This window comes from Protopterus annectens, chromosome 2.part0 (genome assembly GCF_019279795.1).
Source record: "Protopterus annectens isolate FY-2018-M chromosome 2.part0, PAN1.0, whole genome shotgun sequence".
In the NCBI taxonomy this organism is placed as follows: Eukaryota; Metazoa; Chordata; order Ceratodontiformes; family Protopteridae; genus Protopterus; species Protopterus annectens.
The window spans coordinates 313358433-313378697 of NC_056728.1; the positions used below are offsets into that span (position 1 = coordinate 313358433).

The 20265-nt window shown below is 39.0% G+C and overlaps 1 protein-coding gene and 1 long non-coding RNA gene across 2 annotated transcripts in view; one reads left to right on the forward strand and one right to left on the reverse strand.

The window, feature by feature from the left end:
* The window catches only part of MEGF10 (multiple EGF like domains 10), a 973700-nt gene that overhangs the window by 920034 nt on the left and 33401 nt on the right, over positions 1 to 20265 (forward strand). Inside the window, exons 22-23 of the mRNA XM_044060794.1 lie at positions 1794 to 1917; positions 15655 to 15861. Coding sequence (XP_043916729.1) covers positions 1794 to 1917; positions 15655 to 15861 — 331 coding nt within the window. The remainder of the gene's footprint in view (positions 1 to 1793; positions 1918 to 15654; positions 15862 to 20265) is intronic.
* Positions 1 to 20265, reverse strand: part of LOC122793079 — a 303511-nt gene that overhangs the window by 115559 nt on the left and 167687 nt on the right. The gene's annotated exons all lie outside the window — the stretch shown is intronic.

The following is a 20265-nucleotide window of genomic DNA, read 5'->3' on the forward strand; positions in this document are numbered from 1 at the left end:
TCTACACAGAAAATGCCTAAAGCTACAATCAGACTAGAGAACCAAGCATTGTGAGGCAGGAATGCCACCTGCTAATCCACAGTGCCACAGAAATGCTAACTGCTGAGCCACAGTGTCACAGTAATGCTAACTGCTATGTCACAGTGCCACAGAAATGCTAATTGCTATGCCACAGAAATAGGTTCATAGATTCATAGGTTCATGGATTAGTACTAAGCTAACTGCCCTTGCGAGCCATTTTAAGCCTAGCCAATTATCCCTTGTGAGACTCAAACCCTGCACCTTCTGTTTGTAAGGGAAACACCTTAACCATTAGGCCACCCTCCCAACCCCTATCAGATGGCATTCCTGCATCACAGTGCTTGGTTCTCTAGTCTGATTGTAACTTTAGGCATTTTCTGTGTAGAATCTCTAGTTCCCCCTTGACTCTACCTGGATCTTTCTGGCTGTTACAGTTTCTCCAAATGCTAACTGCTATGACACAGTGCCACAGAAATGCTAACTACTATGACACAGTACCACAGAAATGCTAACTGCTGAGCCATGGTGCAACAGAAATACTAACTGCTGTGCCATGGTACCACAGGAATGCTAACTGCTGGGTTCCAATGCTACTGAAAAGCTAACTACTGAGCCACAGTGCCACAAAATGCTAACTACTGTGCCACAGTGCCACTTAAATCCTAATTTCTGAGCCACAATGCCACACTCCGTATCTTAACAGGAGGCAAGTTCCCATGCAAAGCAAATCTTATTCCCTCCCCTCCTCAGGAACTGCATACCTACACTAACTTCAAACTATACATCACAAGATCTGGGTAATTTCAAAAATGATAGCAGTCTCTGTGTTGTTCATTACGTAACACATACAGTAGCTGTCTATATTTCTTTTATTGTCTGGATGTAAATACAGCAGGTGATTGTATACCTAATCCCACACTTCCTATGAATACATGAAAACTGAGAATACCTAACCTGCTATGTACAAATATAACAAGTGCCATGTACAATACATTAATGATTTACCTTATGCCCATTTGGTGGATTCAGGGGTTAATATTAGATCTGTCTCTCAGCCTGCTGAACATAACTAAATAATACCTCACAGGAATGGTGAGGAGTCTAGAGGTGCAGAAGACAGAGTTAGCCATTGTGGTACTGGAAGTGTCTGTGGGCTTTTCCTGGTAATGTCTTAAGTTGCAGAGAGCCAGTACAGCTCCTAACTTGCATGGGCATGCATTGCTATGAAGGCAGAGTAAATGCATATTCCTATGCAAGATATGTTGTGGGCATCAGTTTTTAGACTAAATGTAGGGAGGCCCACTTATGCTGTACTCTCAATCTCTACCAGTCAGCTTGCAGGTAGTGATGACATCAGGCCATTATTCATTCAGTCATTCATTCATTTATTCATTAATTCTCTAATTACGTAAATTATCTAATTCAGGGTCCTAAGGGGAAATACAGCCTATCCCCGGACACAGTGGGTGCAAGGCAGAGAAACCAATTCTGGAAGTGATGCTAGTGTATTGTAGAACACACTCACTCACTCAGTCATGCCTATAGGCAAGTTGGAGGATTACCAGTTTACTTATGGCATATCTCTGGAGTCTGGGTTGAAACTGGAACACCTGGCAAAAACCTATGGAGGCATATGAATGAGAAGCAGACTGTCTTGTCAAAACACAGAAGTGAGTCTTAAAATTATGAGATGGTAGCCCTTTCAGAAATATTAGTTTTGATGTTGCTTCTACTGTAAACAGCTGTAATGTATATGTTTGTTTCCTTTACAGTCAAAAAACAACCAGCTGTTTGTAAACTTGAAGAATACAGACTCTAGAAAACGTGGTCCTATGGTTGATTATACTGGAACCCTGCCAGCAGACTGGAAACATGGTGGTTACCTCAATGAATTTGGTAAGAATATCAATTTACCAATAACTGCATGAGCACTTTCCATAGTCATTAGAATCCCATGTAACAGAACATACAAGCTGCCTCATCCTTCACTGAAATAGGTCACATGTATCTATGTATATGTATGTGTATGTGTGTGTGTGTGTGTGTGTGTGTGTGTGTGTGTGTGTGTGTATATATATGTCCAGTATAGGAACAGCTAACCGTAATAACCAACCCATTGCATTGCACCCTTTTATAAGCTTATTAAATGATGATTTGCCTTCGATTTATAATTTCATGCAAACATGGAGATGCATCAATTGAAGAAACACTAGGAGCGTTTGTTGAGTAAATGGGGTGTAACTGCAGCAATTAGTGCATGTGCTCATTTGGGGTATGCATTTGTGCAGCTAGCTGAGGTACCGCTTGTCATTGCCTGAGCAGCAAGTACAGACAAAGTTCCTCTCTAAACAGGCATATCTTTATTCATTGTCATGTTAGATATATATCCCTGAGGACTCAACCTTACTGAACAAGCAGTAAAAGGAATATCCATACTATGGGAAGGGTTTGAGCAGGTGTTGTGAATGTATTGGCTTAATTGCTAAGTAGTCATGTGATTTATGAGCTTTTTATTAAGGTGTAAGCTGGAATGTGTTGTTTGTTTTTCTGATGAGGTTGGTGTGGGACACTGACGAAAAGCCTATTATTGTTGAGCTTAAAATAAAATTTTAACTTGCAGTTTATCAGCATCACTGTGTCTGGAATTGGTGCATCTGCTGAGGTTTATCGTCTTGCCGGCTTCCTTTTTCAAGTTTGGTTTGTTTTGCGGCATTTCAGTTTTTTTGTGGTTGTTGTGGTTTGGGAGCCATGGCTGACATACAACCTGAGCCTTCCCCACAGGCGGAAGCAGGAGATTTAACTGTTTTGATCAATCTGCTCACCCAGAAGGTTGATTCTCATTCACGACGTATGGAAGATTTGGTGGGGTCCTCGCAGCCTTTGTTTGGCAGTGACATTCTCCAGGGGAGGACTCCTTCTTCCAACCTTGCTGGGGCTCAACTTTTCCAGTCGTCAGTTACAGCAACGGATGTTTGTTGTGCAAATGCGATTGGTGAACAACTGCAGAATAGACCGACAGGGGCTGACTGTAGTGTTTCCACTGCTTCACCACATTTGGATACCGGCAGATCGGATGGAGTCGGTATAATAGAAGCAATGGGGATGAGTGATTCGTTGCAAGGCCAGGTATGTTCTCATTTAAACATTTGGTTAAATCAGCCGTTTTTGTTCAACAAAGTATCAGAAGGGAGCCCTAGTCATCCAGGCTCTTTAGGGGAAGTAGATTTGGCGCAGAAATTAAATATGTTTGACCACAAATTAATAAAGATGAGGAAGTTACAGCTGGAAGTAGCTTACTTCGAAGAGTGCCAGCGGTCCAAAGTGGTTCCCAAGGGGCTCCGAACCTGGCAGTATCCTACAGGATTAGAGGAAGGCTCTGCCTTCCACAAGGATTTACTTTTGCTGTTCGATAGACATGGCTTTGAATTACTTAATTTGATTTTAAACATTATAAAGAGGCCATCAGTGTATTGTCTGGGGAGCTTACTGTGCTGGTTGAGGCTGTAAGACATGATTCTAACTTTACCAGATATAGATACGATTACGACCGTATTTTCACCAGCATCGATCAGCAATTGCATAAAATCAATTCTAATAAAATTAGGAAACTTCAGAGGGACTTGAAGGCTTATAGGGAGGGGGTGGCTTATCCCAAACCACCCAGATCCCAAGGCAATTTCTTATCTCCAGCTGCCTTTTCCTTCGGTCCTACGCCAGCTATAGATACTTCTAGGGCCAATAGGTCGTCATTTGGGAATGAGGTGGATGCTCCTGGTGGTTCAGTCCAACAGAACCAGACTCGGCACAGTGACTGGTCGTCTTCTCGGAACCAACCATCTGATTTAGTACCAAAAGCCGAAGATCAAAATTTTCAGGACAATGCCTCAACCCATCAACCCTCTCCGGGGAGGAAGCAGAGATACAGAACCAGGAGGAGGAATTAGGTTTGCCTGTCTTTTCTACAGTATTCCCAGTAATGAGCCCGTGTCAGATTGTTACCAACACTGGAAGATTTACAGCTATTCAGGGTTTGTTTTTACCCCACCACTGGTGGATCTCCTGGCTAAGGGTTTGACATTTGTACCCAGTAGGAGGGCAGATGTGGCCAATACCTTGATTGACCTCAAGCTTTTTATTAGAAAGCTTAATTTCCAGCTTATTTTTGGGGATCAGGTCATGATGCCGAAGGATTTTCACGTTCCAAGTACATTTAATCCCCTTTACATCATTCTCTTTGTCTTTTTGAATGACTGTGTGACTTAGACATTCGTCATTTATTGAAATGTAAACAAATTGTTCCTTATAATATCAACAAAGATGAGAAGTGTATTTTAGAATTGTTAACCAATTCTTCTGTGAGGGTTATGCAGCCAAACAAAAGGGGGAGGACTGGTAGTGATGGAAGAGGTAGATTACATTCAGAGAATGGAAAATATTCTGGCATCTGAAACCTGTAGGGAGGTTTCGAAAAATGAGTTGAATCAGAGTGTGACCAGGGTCTGTACTTATTTCAAATACATATTCATTAATGGAGTCACTAACATGGAAGTTTTTAACTATATCTGTACCCCTAACCCCAGGATATCTGCCCTGTTTGGCAATCCGAAGAGTAATAAGAATGTGCATGACCCCCCCCCATGTGCCAATTGGTGAGTGCAAGGGGCAGTGTGACTTACGCTGGGGCGAAGGTGGTGGACACGATTTTGAAAAAGTATGTGTCCAGTGAGTCCCACATTTCTAAAGACTCCTGGTCATTTCTTGAGAGGGTTAATCGTACCCCTTGTACAGGGGAGAGTAATTTCTTGACAATCGATGTTATTGATTTGTACTCTTCCATCCCTCATTCCATAGTGTTAGAATGGATTGAAGCTATCATGACCATTAAACAGGCACCTGCTGGGGACATTCTGATGGTGAGGGAGTTATTGGACATCATTCTGACCTGTAATTTTTTTTCCTTTAACAATCGTTGGTTCCACCAATTAATAGGGGTCCCTATGGGGTCTCCTTGTGGGGCCAGCATTGCCAATTTGGTGATGACTTACTGGGAGAGAGAGTTTGTTTTCCCTAATCCTATCATTCAGGAGAAAACCCTTCTTTACACTAGATTCTTGGATGATATTTTTATCATTCTACAGGGGGAGAGGGAAGTGGCTGAGACACTGTTAGATAGTTTTAATACCTCCACCAGTTTTTTGAAATTTACATTAAATTTTTCTAAGGAGAGGATCTCTTACTTAGATGTGGAGTTATTTAAGGATATCCCTCTAGGCTGTTTTACTGCCAAAATTCATCGTAAAGTAACTTTTTCTAACTGTTATTTACATTTTGAGAGCAGTCACCCCTTCCATCAGAAGAGGTCGATAGTAAAGGGGCAGTTGGTGAGGGTGGCGAGGATGGTGTCTAAGTTCAGTGACTTCCTTGAAGAATGTGAGTTTATTCGTGGCCTTTTTTTGAACAGGGGATACCTGGACCATCTCATATCAGAATTGGTCAAGGAAGTTTGCAGGAAGAGGAAGAATGGGCTCTATGTACCAATTTTGGGCAATAATGTAGCACCCCAGAACCCCGAGCCATCCCATATGCAAGCCTATGTGAATTACCTTTGCAGTTTTATTACAACTTTGAATGTTGATGCAAGGGACATTTCCTCCATCATAAAGAAAAATTGGAGTATTTTACGATTAGACATGCAAGGTAACTCACAGTTTGAGATCACACCCAAGGTGGTGTTTAGAAGGGGGTTGAATCTGAAGAGTATTCTACAGATGAAATCGAACCATGCCCCGGTTAGGGGGATGTACAAATGCAATATGTGTAAATACTGTAGGTTTATTAAAGCAGGGACCTTTTTTAGTATTGGGGAGACCAAATACCCCATCAGGGGTAGATTTAACTGTGCCAGTTCACATGTGGTATATTTGGCTAGGTGCTCTTCATGCCCGGTGTTTTATATAGGATAAACTGACAGAAAACTTCAGGAACGCCTTTATGAACACCTTTATGCCATCAAAAAAGAGAAGATGGAGAATGCGCTTGCCAGGCATGTTAAGGAATACCCGGGTCATGAATTTACTTTTTCAGTCATTGATCAGGTAGTTTCTTCCAATAGGGGGGGTCCAGATACTTTACTTTTAGAACAAAAGGAATTAATTTGGCAGCTAAAACTAGAAGCTTATCATTATCCAGGCTTAAATGGAATGTTATCCATTTCTTGTATTTTAAAATTAAGAAGTTTGGTTAGGTAATTTTATTGTATTTATTTTTGTAGATTGCATCCATTTTAATTTCTTCATCTATTTTTTATCTATTTCAGCATGGCTTACAAAAGTATGGATATTCCTTTTACTGCTTGTTCAGTAAGGTTGAGTCCTCAGGGAAGGGTTTGAGCAGGTTGAGCAGGTGTTGTGAATGTATTGGCTTAATTGCTAAGTAGTCATGTGATTTATGAGCTTTTTATTAAGGTGTAAGCTGGAATGTGTTGTTTGTTTTTCTGATGAGGTTGGTGTGGGACACTGACGAAAAGCCTATTATTGTTGAGCTTAAAATAAAATTTTAACTTGCAGTTTGTCAGCATCACTGTGTCTGGAATTGGTGCATCTGCTGAGGTTTATCGTCTTGCCAGCTTCCTTTTTCAAGTTTGGTTTGTTTTGCGGCATTTCAGTTTTTTTCTTAATGTAAGCCATTACATGGTCCACTGAATTGCCACCTTATATATAACAGATCCCAAATAGTGAGAGTTGCTGGTACCCTCTCTAAATGTAAGACTGTAACTAGTTGGGTACCACAGGGATCATTGCTGGGCCCTCTCTTGTTGTACTTATTTTACAGATATCTAAGGCAGTATCCCTGAAGTGTGGTTGACCAAGTTTGCTAAAGACTGCAAGCTTGGCACTGCTACCTGCTCATTCCACTGATTAGGGCAGCTCGTGGCCATGGCTGCTGGGCTGCAACCCCTCAGTAAAAATAAGAAAAACTCCAGCGAAATAATTCATTCTGGAAAGAAAAATAACAAAAATAATTTTTGTTGTTATTATAAGTTTTTAGCTGAGGTAGGAACTCTGCACATGCTATTATTGCTCATGCATGGAGTTCCAAGAATGTCCGAAATCCCAAAAAAAGACCACACTCTGTTTACTTTGCTTGCAAGGCTGTTTATTAAAACAGCCTGGCACTTCAAAGTTTTCCATGTATATAATACAAAAGTTCCAGGTAGAAAATGAAGTTAAGGTATTCCTAGGAAGCTAATACATTTGTCTATTGTTACATTTGAAAATATTTTAGTATACAGAGTGTGATAATGTGTTTTGTTAAATTTTATAATTTGTTGGTTGGTTGCAACAACTGCTAATGCTCTTAACTCGTGGCATTTGGAAATTATTCATTTCTGCAGCTTGTATATTTATGCTTTGTGACTTCCAACATGATTCATATTTCAGCAATATAAGCAGGATAATGTTTGTTATTAGGTCCTACATAGTCAGCAAGGAATACTACAGAACATTATAAATGTAAAATGTCTCAGTTTTCTTGAAAACCGTTTCTTTTACTATTACAGAATCCACTTGAATACTCAGTAGCAATCACTTCACCCCACGACTTATCATTGTTATCCTCTCACAACACAAGTAGTACAAGAAATGCCACCCGGCGGTAATGGATCCTGGTTATTAATGCAGCTGCAATAGCTGCCATTTCTGTATTAAAGTAAACATTAGTATCTTTCAGTTCCTTCCACATTGCCAGTCAGTTACTGGTCCCCAAACTCTACTTTGGTATGCAGTTCATATAGAATTACTATTCAGATAGTGTCTCCCTATAAAATATTACTTTTTGTATGATCCAGAATTAAAAAGATACTTTAATATCATTCCATAAAAGTTTGTTAAGCAATGCATTCTTAGCATGCAGTCAGGAATTCTGGAGAAAGAATGATCTTCTAGCATGAAGCCAATTGAAATAGCAGGAGAAATACTAGTTGTATAAATAATAAAACTACTGAGTGCATCAGAGGAGTATGCTGAATTGTGTAGTTTGTCTCTTTTTGTAATTTAACAGGAAAGCTGGCTGTATGTGAACATATTTTTATGCCTGAGGTGCTCTGTATCAAGACATTTAATAAAAACAGCAATAAGCAGAAAATGAGAAGATTGTGGCAAATCAGCATAACAGCTTGCACTGTTCCCGGAAAGGTGCAGCTGTCAGCAGTACTTTCATTTTTCTATAATCGATGAGAATTTCATAAAGAGATAAATGACATAAAAATAAATCAATGACTCTCAGATGCAGACAGGCATGGCCAGCATTACTGGATGGTGGATATGCACTCAGTTCCAGTGTAGCCTGAAAAAACATGCCTTTAGTAAGCCTTGTGAGGTAGCAAGACATCCTTGATAATTTTGCATCAAAGATTGTTGTTGGCATTTTGTTGTATGTATGTTTGTGAATATATGTATATAAACACACACACACACATATTTTAACCAGGAATTTGTTGCAACAGAAACTAAGAACTCTTGAGTACTTGAACCTCCTGTATTATCACAAAAGGAAGATTATACTTCAGTAATGGCAGTGTTTGAATTTTGCAATTTAAGGAAAGATTACAGAATGCTGTATTCATCATCTAGAGACTGTAAATATTCTCTAACCTGAGTTTCATTTGTTTCTTTATGTAAGAAGTTTGCTGAGCAAAATTAATTTGTGTTACTGTCCAGTAAACAGTTTGAGTTTTTTGCCAAGATACTTGTTTCCTTCTAGTTTTAATTTTTTGGTGTGTAATATGAGAAACCGAAATACAATTTCTTTGTTAGAAACAAAAATACTTGTTTCCTGCTCTACTTGATAAAATACGGTAAATGCCCTTGTTTTGTGCTTAAAAATAGTACTATATTAGTTCATTGCAATATTTGCCTTTTTAGTGGAGTGGAAAAGCTAAGGACTGCAGTCAGAAAATAATGACAGGCCCTTAAGTCTCAGGCTTAATAGCCTTTAGAAAAAAACATGCTGATGCAAAGTGTGCTATTCTAGCAACTTTCTAAGTATGTAAACTAAGAGCAATATGATATATGTCCCTAATTTTGGTCCTTTATCCTCTATTATCTGGAGGAGAGTGGAGTGAGTTGTATACTGTATTCTGACAACAGTGAAATGAGAAGATAGATTCCTGTATAGCAGATGTTTATGCGTATATTCATATGTTTGATCACAATTAAATGTTTTGTGGTGTACAGCCACAATCATATGTGTGTGTGTGTGTGTGTGTGTGTGTGTGTGTGTGTGTGTGTGTGTGGATCTACTTCTAAATTTCGAACTTTCAAAACGTCAACTTCCTTATGGTCGAGACCATAAGCTTGAAGTTTTGAAACTTCTAACCATTTAAATGGAGATGGCTGTACAGTGCAGAACGGTATATTTACCATTTTCCTCACTGCATATTTTATTAGTGGGGTTTTGGGGGTGCAGGGGGGTCTTGCCTCCCTGCAAAAATGTAAAAAATATATATTTTTAATTTTTATTTATTTAAATTTCAAAGTTTCAAAACTTTGATCTTATTGTCTTGATCATAAGAAAGTCAACACTTTGAAAGTTCAAAATTTAGAAGTAGACCCGTGTTTGTGTGTGTGTAATATATGTATGTATGTGGTGGGGCCAGCACAGATGGTCTCAAGTGTGTGTGTGTGTGTGTGTGTGTGTGTGTGTGTGTGTGTGTGTGTGGTTTAGTAGAATGTCTCTAATTTTACCTCGTCTTAGTCTGTTCTTGGTAATGTTTGTAGCTTTTCTGGCAAATCATTGAGGACTGCAGTCAGTAAACAATGACAAACACATGACCTGTGTCTCTTTTCAAACCATGAAAGACACAGTCCTAGCTGACTTCCTATTTCTTTGCAAAACCAGTGGTTCTACAAACAGTTGTACTAGGGACGTAAATTTATGCCAACAAATAAACAAGACTTGCAGGAGAGACAGGTTCCTAACTCAATGTATTCTCAGCCTATGGAATAAGTTGCCACTACAGGTCAAGCAAAGCACTACTTTGTATTTGTCTGTTTTTAAGGCTATTCTTCATGATTGGATGGGTAGTTATAAATTTACACTGGGGTTATTATCTATTGCCCTGCTTGATTTGGAAGGTGGGCATTAAGTACTTGTAAAGGGTGGCAATAATTTTTAAGTGTTTCTACTTAAAGGTGTATATGGCCAGGCCTGTTTATGGTCCCTGTAATAGCTTGCCTACTGTTTGTTTATTTATTTATTTCACATTTGTTAACTGGGTTAGTCCAACTGAGTTTGCAAACAAACCCATTTTCAGTGGAGACCCGAGGGGAAAAGCCCCAGCAAATATATAAGTAAAGATAAAGTGACAATATACAAATATTAAATACCAATTGAAGAAACAAAAATCCACTTCTGGAGCCGATATACTACAACCCAAACTGAAATTTATTAATAAAATTCACAAAGGAAAAATACATCCACAATAGTCAAGCGCTTTCGTCAAATGATTTCTTCAGAACGTTCTTATATCTGTAGTGTAAATGACATTAAAGAAGCAGCAAGTGAAAAGACCGGTATTAGAGAGAGACCAGAATTGTAACTTCCTATTAGTTACCTGCACCAGCTAATGATCCTGATCTAGGATCAAGCTCCTTGGGCCCTGTGGCAAGACTGGGTAAGAGGCTGTGCATCTTCTTTTAGGTTTCTTACAAATTGAGCCACATAAAGCTTTTAATAGGCAGAATGTGATTATAAACTACTCATTTTCAGCATCCAAGGCAAGAGGGGACCAGATTCTGTTTATAGCTGCCATGTGGAATCGTACTCTTGAATACCCAAGAAAGAAGTTGCTAAGTTTATTTTTGATATAAATGTGCTGATTTCTGAATACTTATTGCAACTGCATTTTTGTAAAGCAATAAACTTTCAACATATGCCACTGACACAGATCTCCGCTTAGCCAGTTGAACCACATTTGAAAAGAGCTCCTGGTTTCCTATTCCCATGATAAATGTCTTTGAACCTAACTTTGGTACAAGGACTTTTCTAGTGTGGGTTTAATGGGGATGTGGTGCAATTTAAGAAGCTGCACTGAAATAATGTAACCACGTCATTACATAAATTTCTCCTGTTCTTTAAGAAAATATTCACATTTCCGTATGGCCTAGGTTTTAAAATCTGATTTAGCAACCATCAAACGCATTGTATGGCCAGTCAGACTGCATTGAGAGTTAGCAGCCATTTTTGAGGTATGTGTATATTATACCGCATGTGCATACATGTTCATGTGTGTGTCTGTGTCTGTGTGTGTTCATTCCCACGGCTGGCCTTAGGCATAGGCGAACTAGGCGACCGCCTAGGGCGCCGTACAGGCTGGCCTCAAAAGGGCACAATTTACGAACCAAAGTTCTGTTGTGTCGACCCCTAACTGGAAAAAGCAGAAAAGACAACAACATTTGTTTTTTTTTATTTCACCGTCGCCCCGGCCTCAAAAGGCCACAATTTACAGACCGGAGTTCTGCTGTGATGACTGGGCGGAGTGTCCTTGATTTTTGTTAATTCTTATCCCAGTGTGTGTTTTTTGCCACTCAAGAGGGACGATTAGTTGTGCAATACTTGGCATTAAAGTCATGTGCTATTATTCGACAGAAAATTTAAGTAAAACTGACCATTAACTCCCTTTAGTTTTCTAAATGAACATGGTTACTGTTTTAAGAGCTTCCCTGAGGTATGACATTTGCTTCCGATGATTTCCATCTTCGGTAGTGATCACTGAGATAAAAAGCCACAAGAAAATAGACAATCACAAAACAAAGAAATGCATTGAGTTAAACGTGTAATAAATGCATTGGTGATTCTTAAACTTGCATTGATCTTCTACGCAAAGAAAGACTCCATTACTTAGAGCGCATTATTTATGCCTGTTACAAATGCTTAATGCATATAGAAATTATAAAGATTGCATGGATGGTACTGGCAAGAGAAATAACACCATACTCTTCTGGATTCTTATTGAAACAGTAAAGGCTCAATAATTTTTGATAATTTCAGCCTGCAGGTAATGCTTTGCCTGTAGTACTAACGCTGTTATACTCGGGCATCAACTATCAAATTTACTCTGGCTGGCATGTATTCATCAGCTATCACTAAGAATATCTTGTCTGAATTATTAATCATTTTCTACTTAATTATCACTGTTTGAGGAGGTATAGACTGTTGATAATATTTGGTTGAACAGCAACAATTTATTTTCAACAACAAGTAGATGAGAGGTCAAGATAAATTGCATTTGATCCTAATGTCAATGGATGAAAGGTCCTAGATAGATACAGTTTTGGCATTGAGCTATTTGTATATATGCATGTGCTTATATATATATATATATATATATATATATATATATATATATATGTATTATCTATATATATATATATATATATATATATATATATATATATCTAAATATGTATTATCTATCTATATATATATATATATATATATATATATACACACACACACACACACACACACACACACACGTGTACATATATTTTTATAGATTTATTATCAAAATGTGGAAGGGCACTTATGCGAAACTGGGATGGTGAAATTAGTGTTTTCCAGTTTTCTTAATGCCAATCCAGAAATTTTCAAAACCACATTAGCTAATGGGGGATTGACGTTCTGATAACAGATCGCAATATAGTGGGGATCGGGAAATTTACCCTTTTCCTCACAGTAGTGCGATCTTGGTGTTGGTATATATAACATGCAGGGGGTGTGGGGACTGCAGAGGGGCTTGCCCCCTGCAAAACTGTAAAAACTTGTGCTGTAGATGTACAATTTCTATGGCAGCTTCAGAACAACTGCCTAAGGGTCTGACGTCACCTCCTGATATTTCAAATAAGTTCTAACGCAGATGTCAAGGTGATAATTTCCAGCATTCTCTAAAAGTGATATTACCAAATTCAAAAAGTCAGATTGAGCAAGTGAATAGATTTTGTTGTGAGATTCGACGTTTTGACAGTAAACCTATGTTTATTTATATATATGTATATATATATATATATATATATATATATATATATATATATATGTCAGCCTTATCATTGAGGGTTACATACTGGAGCCTCAGCATTTCTTTCTCAATCCTGTCATTAACTAAGGATCCATGACTGAAGGACAAGTGATGACTCACCTTTAATTCTCCAAACCCTTTTTTGGGCACCAGCCTGAAAAGGGAAATTCTAAATTTTGAGAAGGGGGGCCTAAAGGGACCAACAATTTGATCCGCTGATACATTTTTCTCAAAGATTTCTCTCCCAATAGTTAAATTAAAATTTTGCATTGTGAGAAGGAGGTGGGGACAGAAACATTTAATTACACAGCAAGAGTAGAAATAACATGTTTTTGCTTAGTTGCCATAACTGGATATTCCTGTAAAAAGAAAACAGCACATCTGATTTGATGGAATAGTGGTTTTGGTGGAGATCCAGTTTCAACTTTAATATTACAGGAAAACCCCTCTGGCTCATCCTAAGACCACCATTTTACCACAGGATGCCCTTTACCACAGGCCAAACAGTTGTGGATGAAATGATTAGACGGTTGTATATACAGACCCTTGCTTTTAGCCTTCCCTCTGAAACTTACCTGATCCAGTCAAAAAAAAAATAAATAAATCACAGGTTTCATTAATTTAAGAAAGTATTGCTCTGGCTAAACTCTGGTTAAGTCAAATGAGAAAAATAATAGAGGAAGATTATATGTGAATTTATTGCATTTTAAAGCAAAAACAACTTCTGTCAGGTAGACTAGAAATTCAGCATATTTGAAAGAAGGAATCTTTTGTTGCACAGCATTCTTGAGGAAGAGAAGTGCAATGACATAGCATTGCTCTTATTAAAACGTATCCCACAAGTACTACATCTTCTAAGTCAATTTCAAATGGACAAGTAAGATCAGGTGAATAACTGGAACACAAACCAAACAGTAAACATAAAAACGATGGCCAATAATCACAGATTTGTGCTCAGTGCTGCTAGCATGACAGCACTGACAAAGAGCAAATGTAATATTTTCAGAAATAACTACATTCTTAACTGTAAGTCATTGATTTTTTCCCTCAATTTGGCTTCTAAGAGGAAGATACTGAATCCTCAGGAAAAAAACTATGTTGTTGTGTCTTTCGGCTTTTCCTGGTTAGGGGTCGCCACAGTGGAACTCCGGTCTGCTAATGAACTATAAAACTTTACAATACTCTAGAAGAAATCCAAAGTGCCAAAAAATATCACTATGAAATCCACAATTCCCTAGAAGAAGCTATAAGCCATCTATAGTATATGAGATCCCTGTCTTTAAGATAATGGAGTGGACTCCCTCTTTTACAAGAAAACTAAAGAAAAAGATGGAGCGAAAACCATCTATCTTGGCAAAAAAAGAACAATATTGATAAAAAGAAAACATCTCAAATCAATTAACCTAATAAATCATTTCACATTTATAGTCTCCAGTCATTATAACAGCATTAGCTATATACTGTCTTACTGTCATCTTGAACAAATTCCCTCAGCACTACTCACAAATGGTCATTTTACACATTTTCTCATATTAACTGTTGTAAGACTCCCTGTTTTAAAACTTTAAACATTAAAATGCAATCTGACATGAGAAAGAGTGATTTGAAAGTTTAACTGTTACACTTTTAAAACATTTTTGCAAGACCTCCACACCTCCCAGTATGGAAAGTTGTGCACCCATAACCTTTCTACATTCACATACAGATGTACACACACACACACACACACACACACACATGCGCATATATATGGGTTTGATTCCAAAAGATTTGCTTTCAGTGTTAAGTAATGACTTACACTGAGAGTAGGCTGAAGCAAGTGTTTTGGAATCTGGCCCCTGGTATAAGCCTGCTTATAGATAGTTTACACTGAAGTAGGTCACTTAAACTAACAGCAAGTCCTTTGAGATCAAAGCAGACTTACACCGAGAACAACTCTTTTGGAATCTGGCCCTATATCTATGCTACTTGTAATCATGTAAACTTCTTATCGAATATCACATTAAATATCTTCCCACCATTTCTGATCATAGCTATAGGTGCACCAGTTTGTATGGAGTTTAAAAGGAATAAATTTTATTATGGGATATGTTTTGTTTATATATTGGAGTGTTTTGTGGGTCGATGTGACCCATCTGTGGGCGTGGCTCAAATAGGGGTGTTCCTTGTGTTCAGTGTGGGTGGGGCTTAAGGGGTACCAGAGCAGTACTTCGCCTAGGGCACCGTTTCAGCTAAGGCCGGCCCTGTTCATTCCATGTATGTTATGTGAGTGCATGTCTGTGCATATGTGTTGTATGTGTGTCCATGTAACCGGGAAGCGTGATAAGGACAACAGTTAGGTTGTAGATGCTCCTCCTACGGGATGTACATTAATGCCTGTGTCTCTGACTCTAAGCTTATGAATCCTAGCTTTTGCTTCTTATTTATATCAGTCTGCCTTAGTATTGAGGAATCCCCTCTTGCATTGGTTTGCTTTTCAACATACATTTTGAATACCACCACTAGACCAATTGTACCTTTCTCTTCAGTTCTAATCTGAGTTTTATTACATTTTACAGATCTTGTGAAGAACACAGCATACAGTTCAAGCACTTGTTCTCTAAACAGCACTGAGAACCCATACGCCACTATAAAAGATCCACCAATATATATACAGAAGAATACAGAGAGTGGCTATGTGGAGATGAAATCACCAGTACGAAGAGATTCTCCCTATGCTGAAATTGAGAATTCTTCATCAACTACCAAGAATGTTTATGAAGTTGGTGAGTAACTATTTAGTGTTACTCTTCATCTTTTTATTTCTCCATGATATCATTTTCAGGTAGGTATAGAGCTTATCAATTCAATCCAGTCCTGTCCATGTTATGTGAACTAGAAACAGCCATCGTCTAATTAACTGGAAGACATCATTCCATATGGACACTTTGATAGTTTATGCCATGATTCTATGTGATGGTATAGGCCCAGTCCGGCTAGACATTTTGACGCTTCTCAGAGTTTTTCTGTCCCTATCCTGCCATGCAGCAATCTCTATATCTATGGAAGTATTTTGGAGGGGCATTCCTTTCCCCCTCCCACCTGCACTGTAGTGCTATCATACTTGTCAACTGTCCAGATTCTCATCGAATGTCCAAATTTTTGCCTCATATGTTTGGTCTGCCGCTCTTAATATTTGTGTTTTTTTGGCAAATTATTGAGGAATGAAGAGACTAAATAATGACATACATATGAGTTTCAGATTTCATATTCTTCAGAAAGTGCAAGTTAATGCAAAATCTGTTATTCTAGCAACTTTCTAAGTTTATAATGGCAATATTTACAATCTGCCCCTCCCCCAATTATTTTTAGTTTTATCCAGAATTCTTGCACTTAAAGGCTGAGTCATGAGTATCTTTTGACTTCCTTTCTATGCGATGGTCACTCTGTGTACAATGACCCTTACTGTTGTTCCCTGGAGACTTTCCTTTAGCTCTTTAGTCCTTTCTCACGAGTCACTTTCTGTTACTCAGAATCTTTATATCACAGCATGAGCTGCAATGGTGTGAAAAGTAAGATGCAAACAGCACTCCATCCCTTCCTAATAGCAGTCAGGATGTTCTGCTCTCACTTCCATGCAAACCACTTGAATAATATCAGGCATCTAATTCAGTGCTGCTTCACTGATTTTCTGGTTGAATATGCTACATTAGTTATACTGGCAGTGAGACTGCAAGCAGGGGCTGCATTTACAAAAAAATAAATGCACAGCAGTTGGGAAGGCCCTTAAATATTCTGATAGCTTTTATCAAGTCTTCATGATAGACAGTGATATCCCAGCCTAAGAGCCTCTAGCCAGTCTGAGATCTTACCTGAACATATAATATTATAGAAGTGAGATATTGAACATGAGGCTTATTTAATGACTGGTGGGGCAGTTGGGTAATGCACTATTTTATGTATAATCTTTGTTAGTTTTTCTGTGTTACCATTTTTTTTATTTGAATTAGTGTTCTTCCATTTAGTAGTTACAGTTCTATTGCTGTTTAAATACTGTTTGCTTCTGATAACGTACTTTTCTTGCAAGTAGACTGCATTTTTGGCTGTGGCAGTTTTGCTGCCGTTAATAGTGATTTTTTTTTTTTTTGCGACAGCATTGTTGCCATTATCATTTTTTTATCAAGGGTAAGAGGAATTCAAAAAATCCAAAGTATTTACAAAGTTGCAAGTGTAAAACAAAAATCCCACCACAAGGCAGGCACTCGAAATGTTTGAAGTGTCTTAGGGAGGCAGATTTCTCTAAGGAGTGTTAGATCTGTGCCCACTTTGAGCCTTTCACCTCGAATGACAAGTGTATTTACTTGGAGTTGGAGAAGCTTAAGGCTACTCTCAGTCCTGAGGCTTTGAGTGGGGTTTCTGCTTAGCTTTGGTCCCTCCTCAAAAAGACAGCCATCTCCTTCAGATCAAGAGGCTTCCACTGCAAATAAAAAGAGGTTTCCTGTTCACCTGCTGGTATGTCCATTTCCAGAGTACCAAGAACAAAACTCAGCAGTGTGCTTTCTGTGGCATCAGAATCTAATTAAGAAGCTCTAGACCCCCATTTATTTGGATCTTTTAGATCTAGGAGTTCCTTCAAAATTGATTTAAATTATACTTAAATTTGGAAAACCTTTCTGTAGATGAAGCAAATGTGATCCCAGGTCTCCTTCCCTGCGGAGAATGGAGTGAGTAGCTATCTTTCCCTCCCTGACTTTTCTACTACAGGACTCAGGCTTTCTATTCTAAGATGACAGGTCCCAGAACTGATTCATCTACTGGTCAACTCTCTGATACTGGGGCAATGACCTTCTCATGGTCTGCTGTGGCCTCGGTTGTGGACCTGCAGCCCTTACCCATGGCCTTTTTTATTAACAGCACTAGTAAGGAGCTTGGAGTTGCTGATCTGCAACCCATAAAAATCAATGGAGCCTTTAGCATCTACATCAAAGGTCGACCCTCTATTGTTGATGTTGGGTCAAGCTCAGTTTAGCTCTATTTCATCCTTTCTGTGTTTGGCTTTGAGGCTCACAACTTCAATGTCAATTCAGACTGCACTTTTGGTATTTGGGGTCAAAAATGTTCCCTCCTCAATGGTGAGGTCATTGATGGTGTTGCAAGGCATGATTTCACTCCCAGGTCTACCCATGCAGGCAGTTTTGCATGCTCCCTTACTGGTTTAGACTATGATTCAGTGTAATTAGGACCTCAATTTCCTCCTTCAATGAATATCCACCACCTCCCATTATGGGGCACACAGACTCGAGTATGTACTTCTGGGTCCCAATTGACATCTGGTCCTGCAGCTTCATCCACTTTAGAATCCTCTCATCCAAGGTGGTCATGAAAGTACAGATGTAAAAGGAAGTCTACAGATTCACCAGTTGAAGCTTCAGTGTAGAAAAAGAGGCATAATCCCCCTACCCTCTTGCTAAAGTATCCAAAATGCAGTAAAATCCTCAAAATGATCCAGGCAAAGGAAAGGAAGAGCCCATGGGTCTCCCCCTTTATTAGGGCTCATACTTGAGGAGGCTTTCCAGTCCTCTGTGTCAGCCTCTTGTGTGATCTTTCCAGCAGAAAAAAAGATGAAGCTGGTGGCAGAGACATCTTGAGAAATTCAGATGCAGTTGTCCTCGTTCCAAAGAAACCTGATAGGATCCTTTGGGCAAAAAAGGATTGGACAGGACTTGCCTTCAATCTTAAAGCCAATGATACACTAGCAGGAGCTGCCTTGAACAAAGGTTCTTACTCCCCAAAGCCCTACTGTTCATCTGCTGAACAAAGAATTACATAACTTGCCTGTGCTGGAAAGTTTGTCCTCTGTCTTCATCTAGAAGGGGATAAAGTGCATGCTTCCAGAGGGACTTGGTTCAGGAGACATGCAAGACTCTGGAAGACTTGACAGAAGACAAGAAGAAGCTACAGTATCAGCTGTCTACCCTAACTTCTTTGACAGCATCTCCATGTAGCTAGCACATACTGTAGTAGATGGAACATTGCAGGTGATGGACAGTGCTGTTTACACTTAGACACAATAGCTGATTTCTGAGAGAATACCAAGGCCAACTTTCTTATCATTCCATGTGATGGTAACTTCCTCTTTTGTTAGTCAGTAAAATCTGAAGTGAAGAAAAAAGGAACTGGAGGACAAGATCCACAGGGCTGTTGGAGTCAAGTTTTAATTGCCTCAGCTTTCCTTTTCAAGGATGCAATAGGGCCAGCTCTAGCTATGTTTTTTAGGCATGGCCTTCCTTCTCCCACACAGGATCTTTTCTCTTCAACAGGTAGTATCTCAGATCCTTTGAGTATAAATGGTACAAATGGTCCCATTGTATTTCTCAGGGCTCTATATTTGATGGTCTCTTCAATGTAAATGGTACCCCAATTTCACTTTTACATGAGGATTTTGTAGTGGTCTCTGTGGAGTCATTGGAACCGGTTTCTAGTTATTTTAGATTTTCTGGTCAAAATATCAAGTAACTGCAAGGATAACATCTGGTAGTGGATCTACCATACCCATTTGTCTTTAGACAGACCCTTTCAAGCCCCAATCCCTGTTACATGAGTTACAGTGGATACTTTTGCTGCAGGATGGGTTGGAGGGTGGGAATTCTAAGATCAGTTAGTCCAAGGAATTTGATCAGAAATGGCAGCCTCATTGCACATCAGAATTTTGAAAATTAAGGCAGTCCTTCTTATCTTGCACATGTGCCAAGACTCCCTCCCTCTAGTTGCAATTGTCATCCACATCAACAATATGGCCATTATGTTTTACATCATCAAGCATGGGAGGGCTTACTCATTTCTCCTTTGTCTGAAAACTGTGATAATGGATCTTGGCAGCCAAGTGCTTTCTGTCAGTCATACTTTGGGAAAATCAGTTTCTTAGTGGATAGGCTCATCCACCCACTGCTTGTTGATGCTTCACATTGAGTCCCTCAGTTGCTCTGTAGACAGAATGCTGTTTAGGCATTGTGAGAAGGCTTGTGACCAGTTTTTATTCCTGACCACTCTAAATGTGGCAACTTCCTTTCTCTTTTTTCTTCCTTGGGAGGTTACCCAGAGAAGCATTCATCCAAAAGTGCACTCTTTGCCTCCTTTGAGCTCAAGTCCCTTTATTCCAAACTTCTTGGAGAAAGCCCACATGTTCTAGG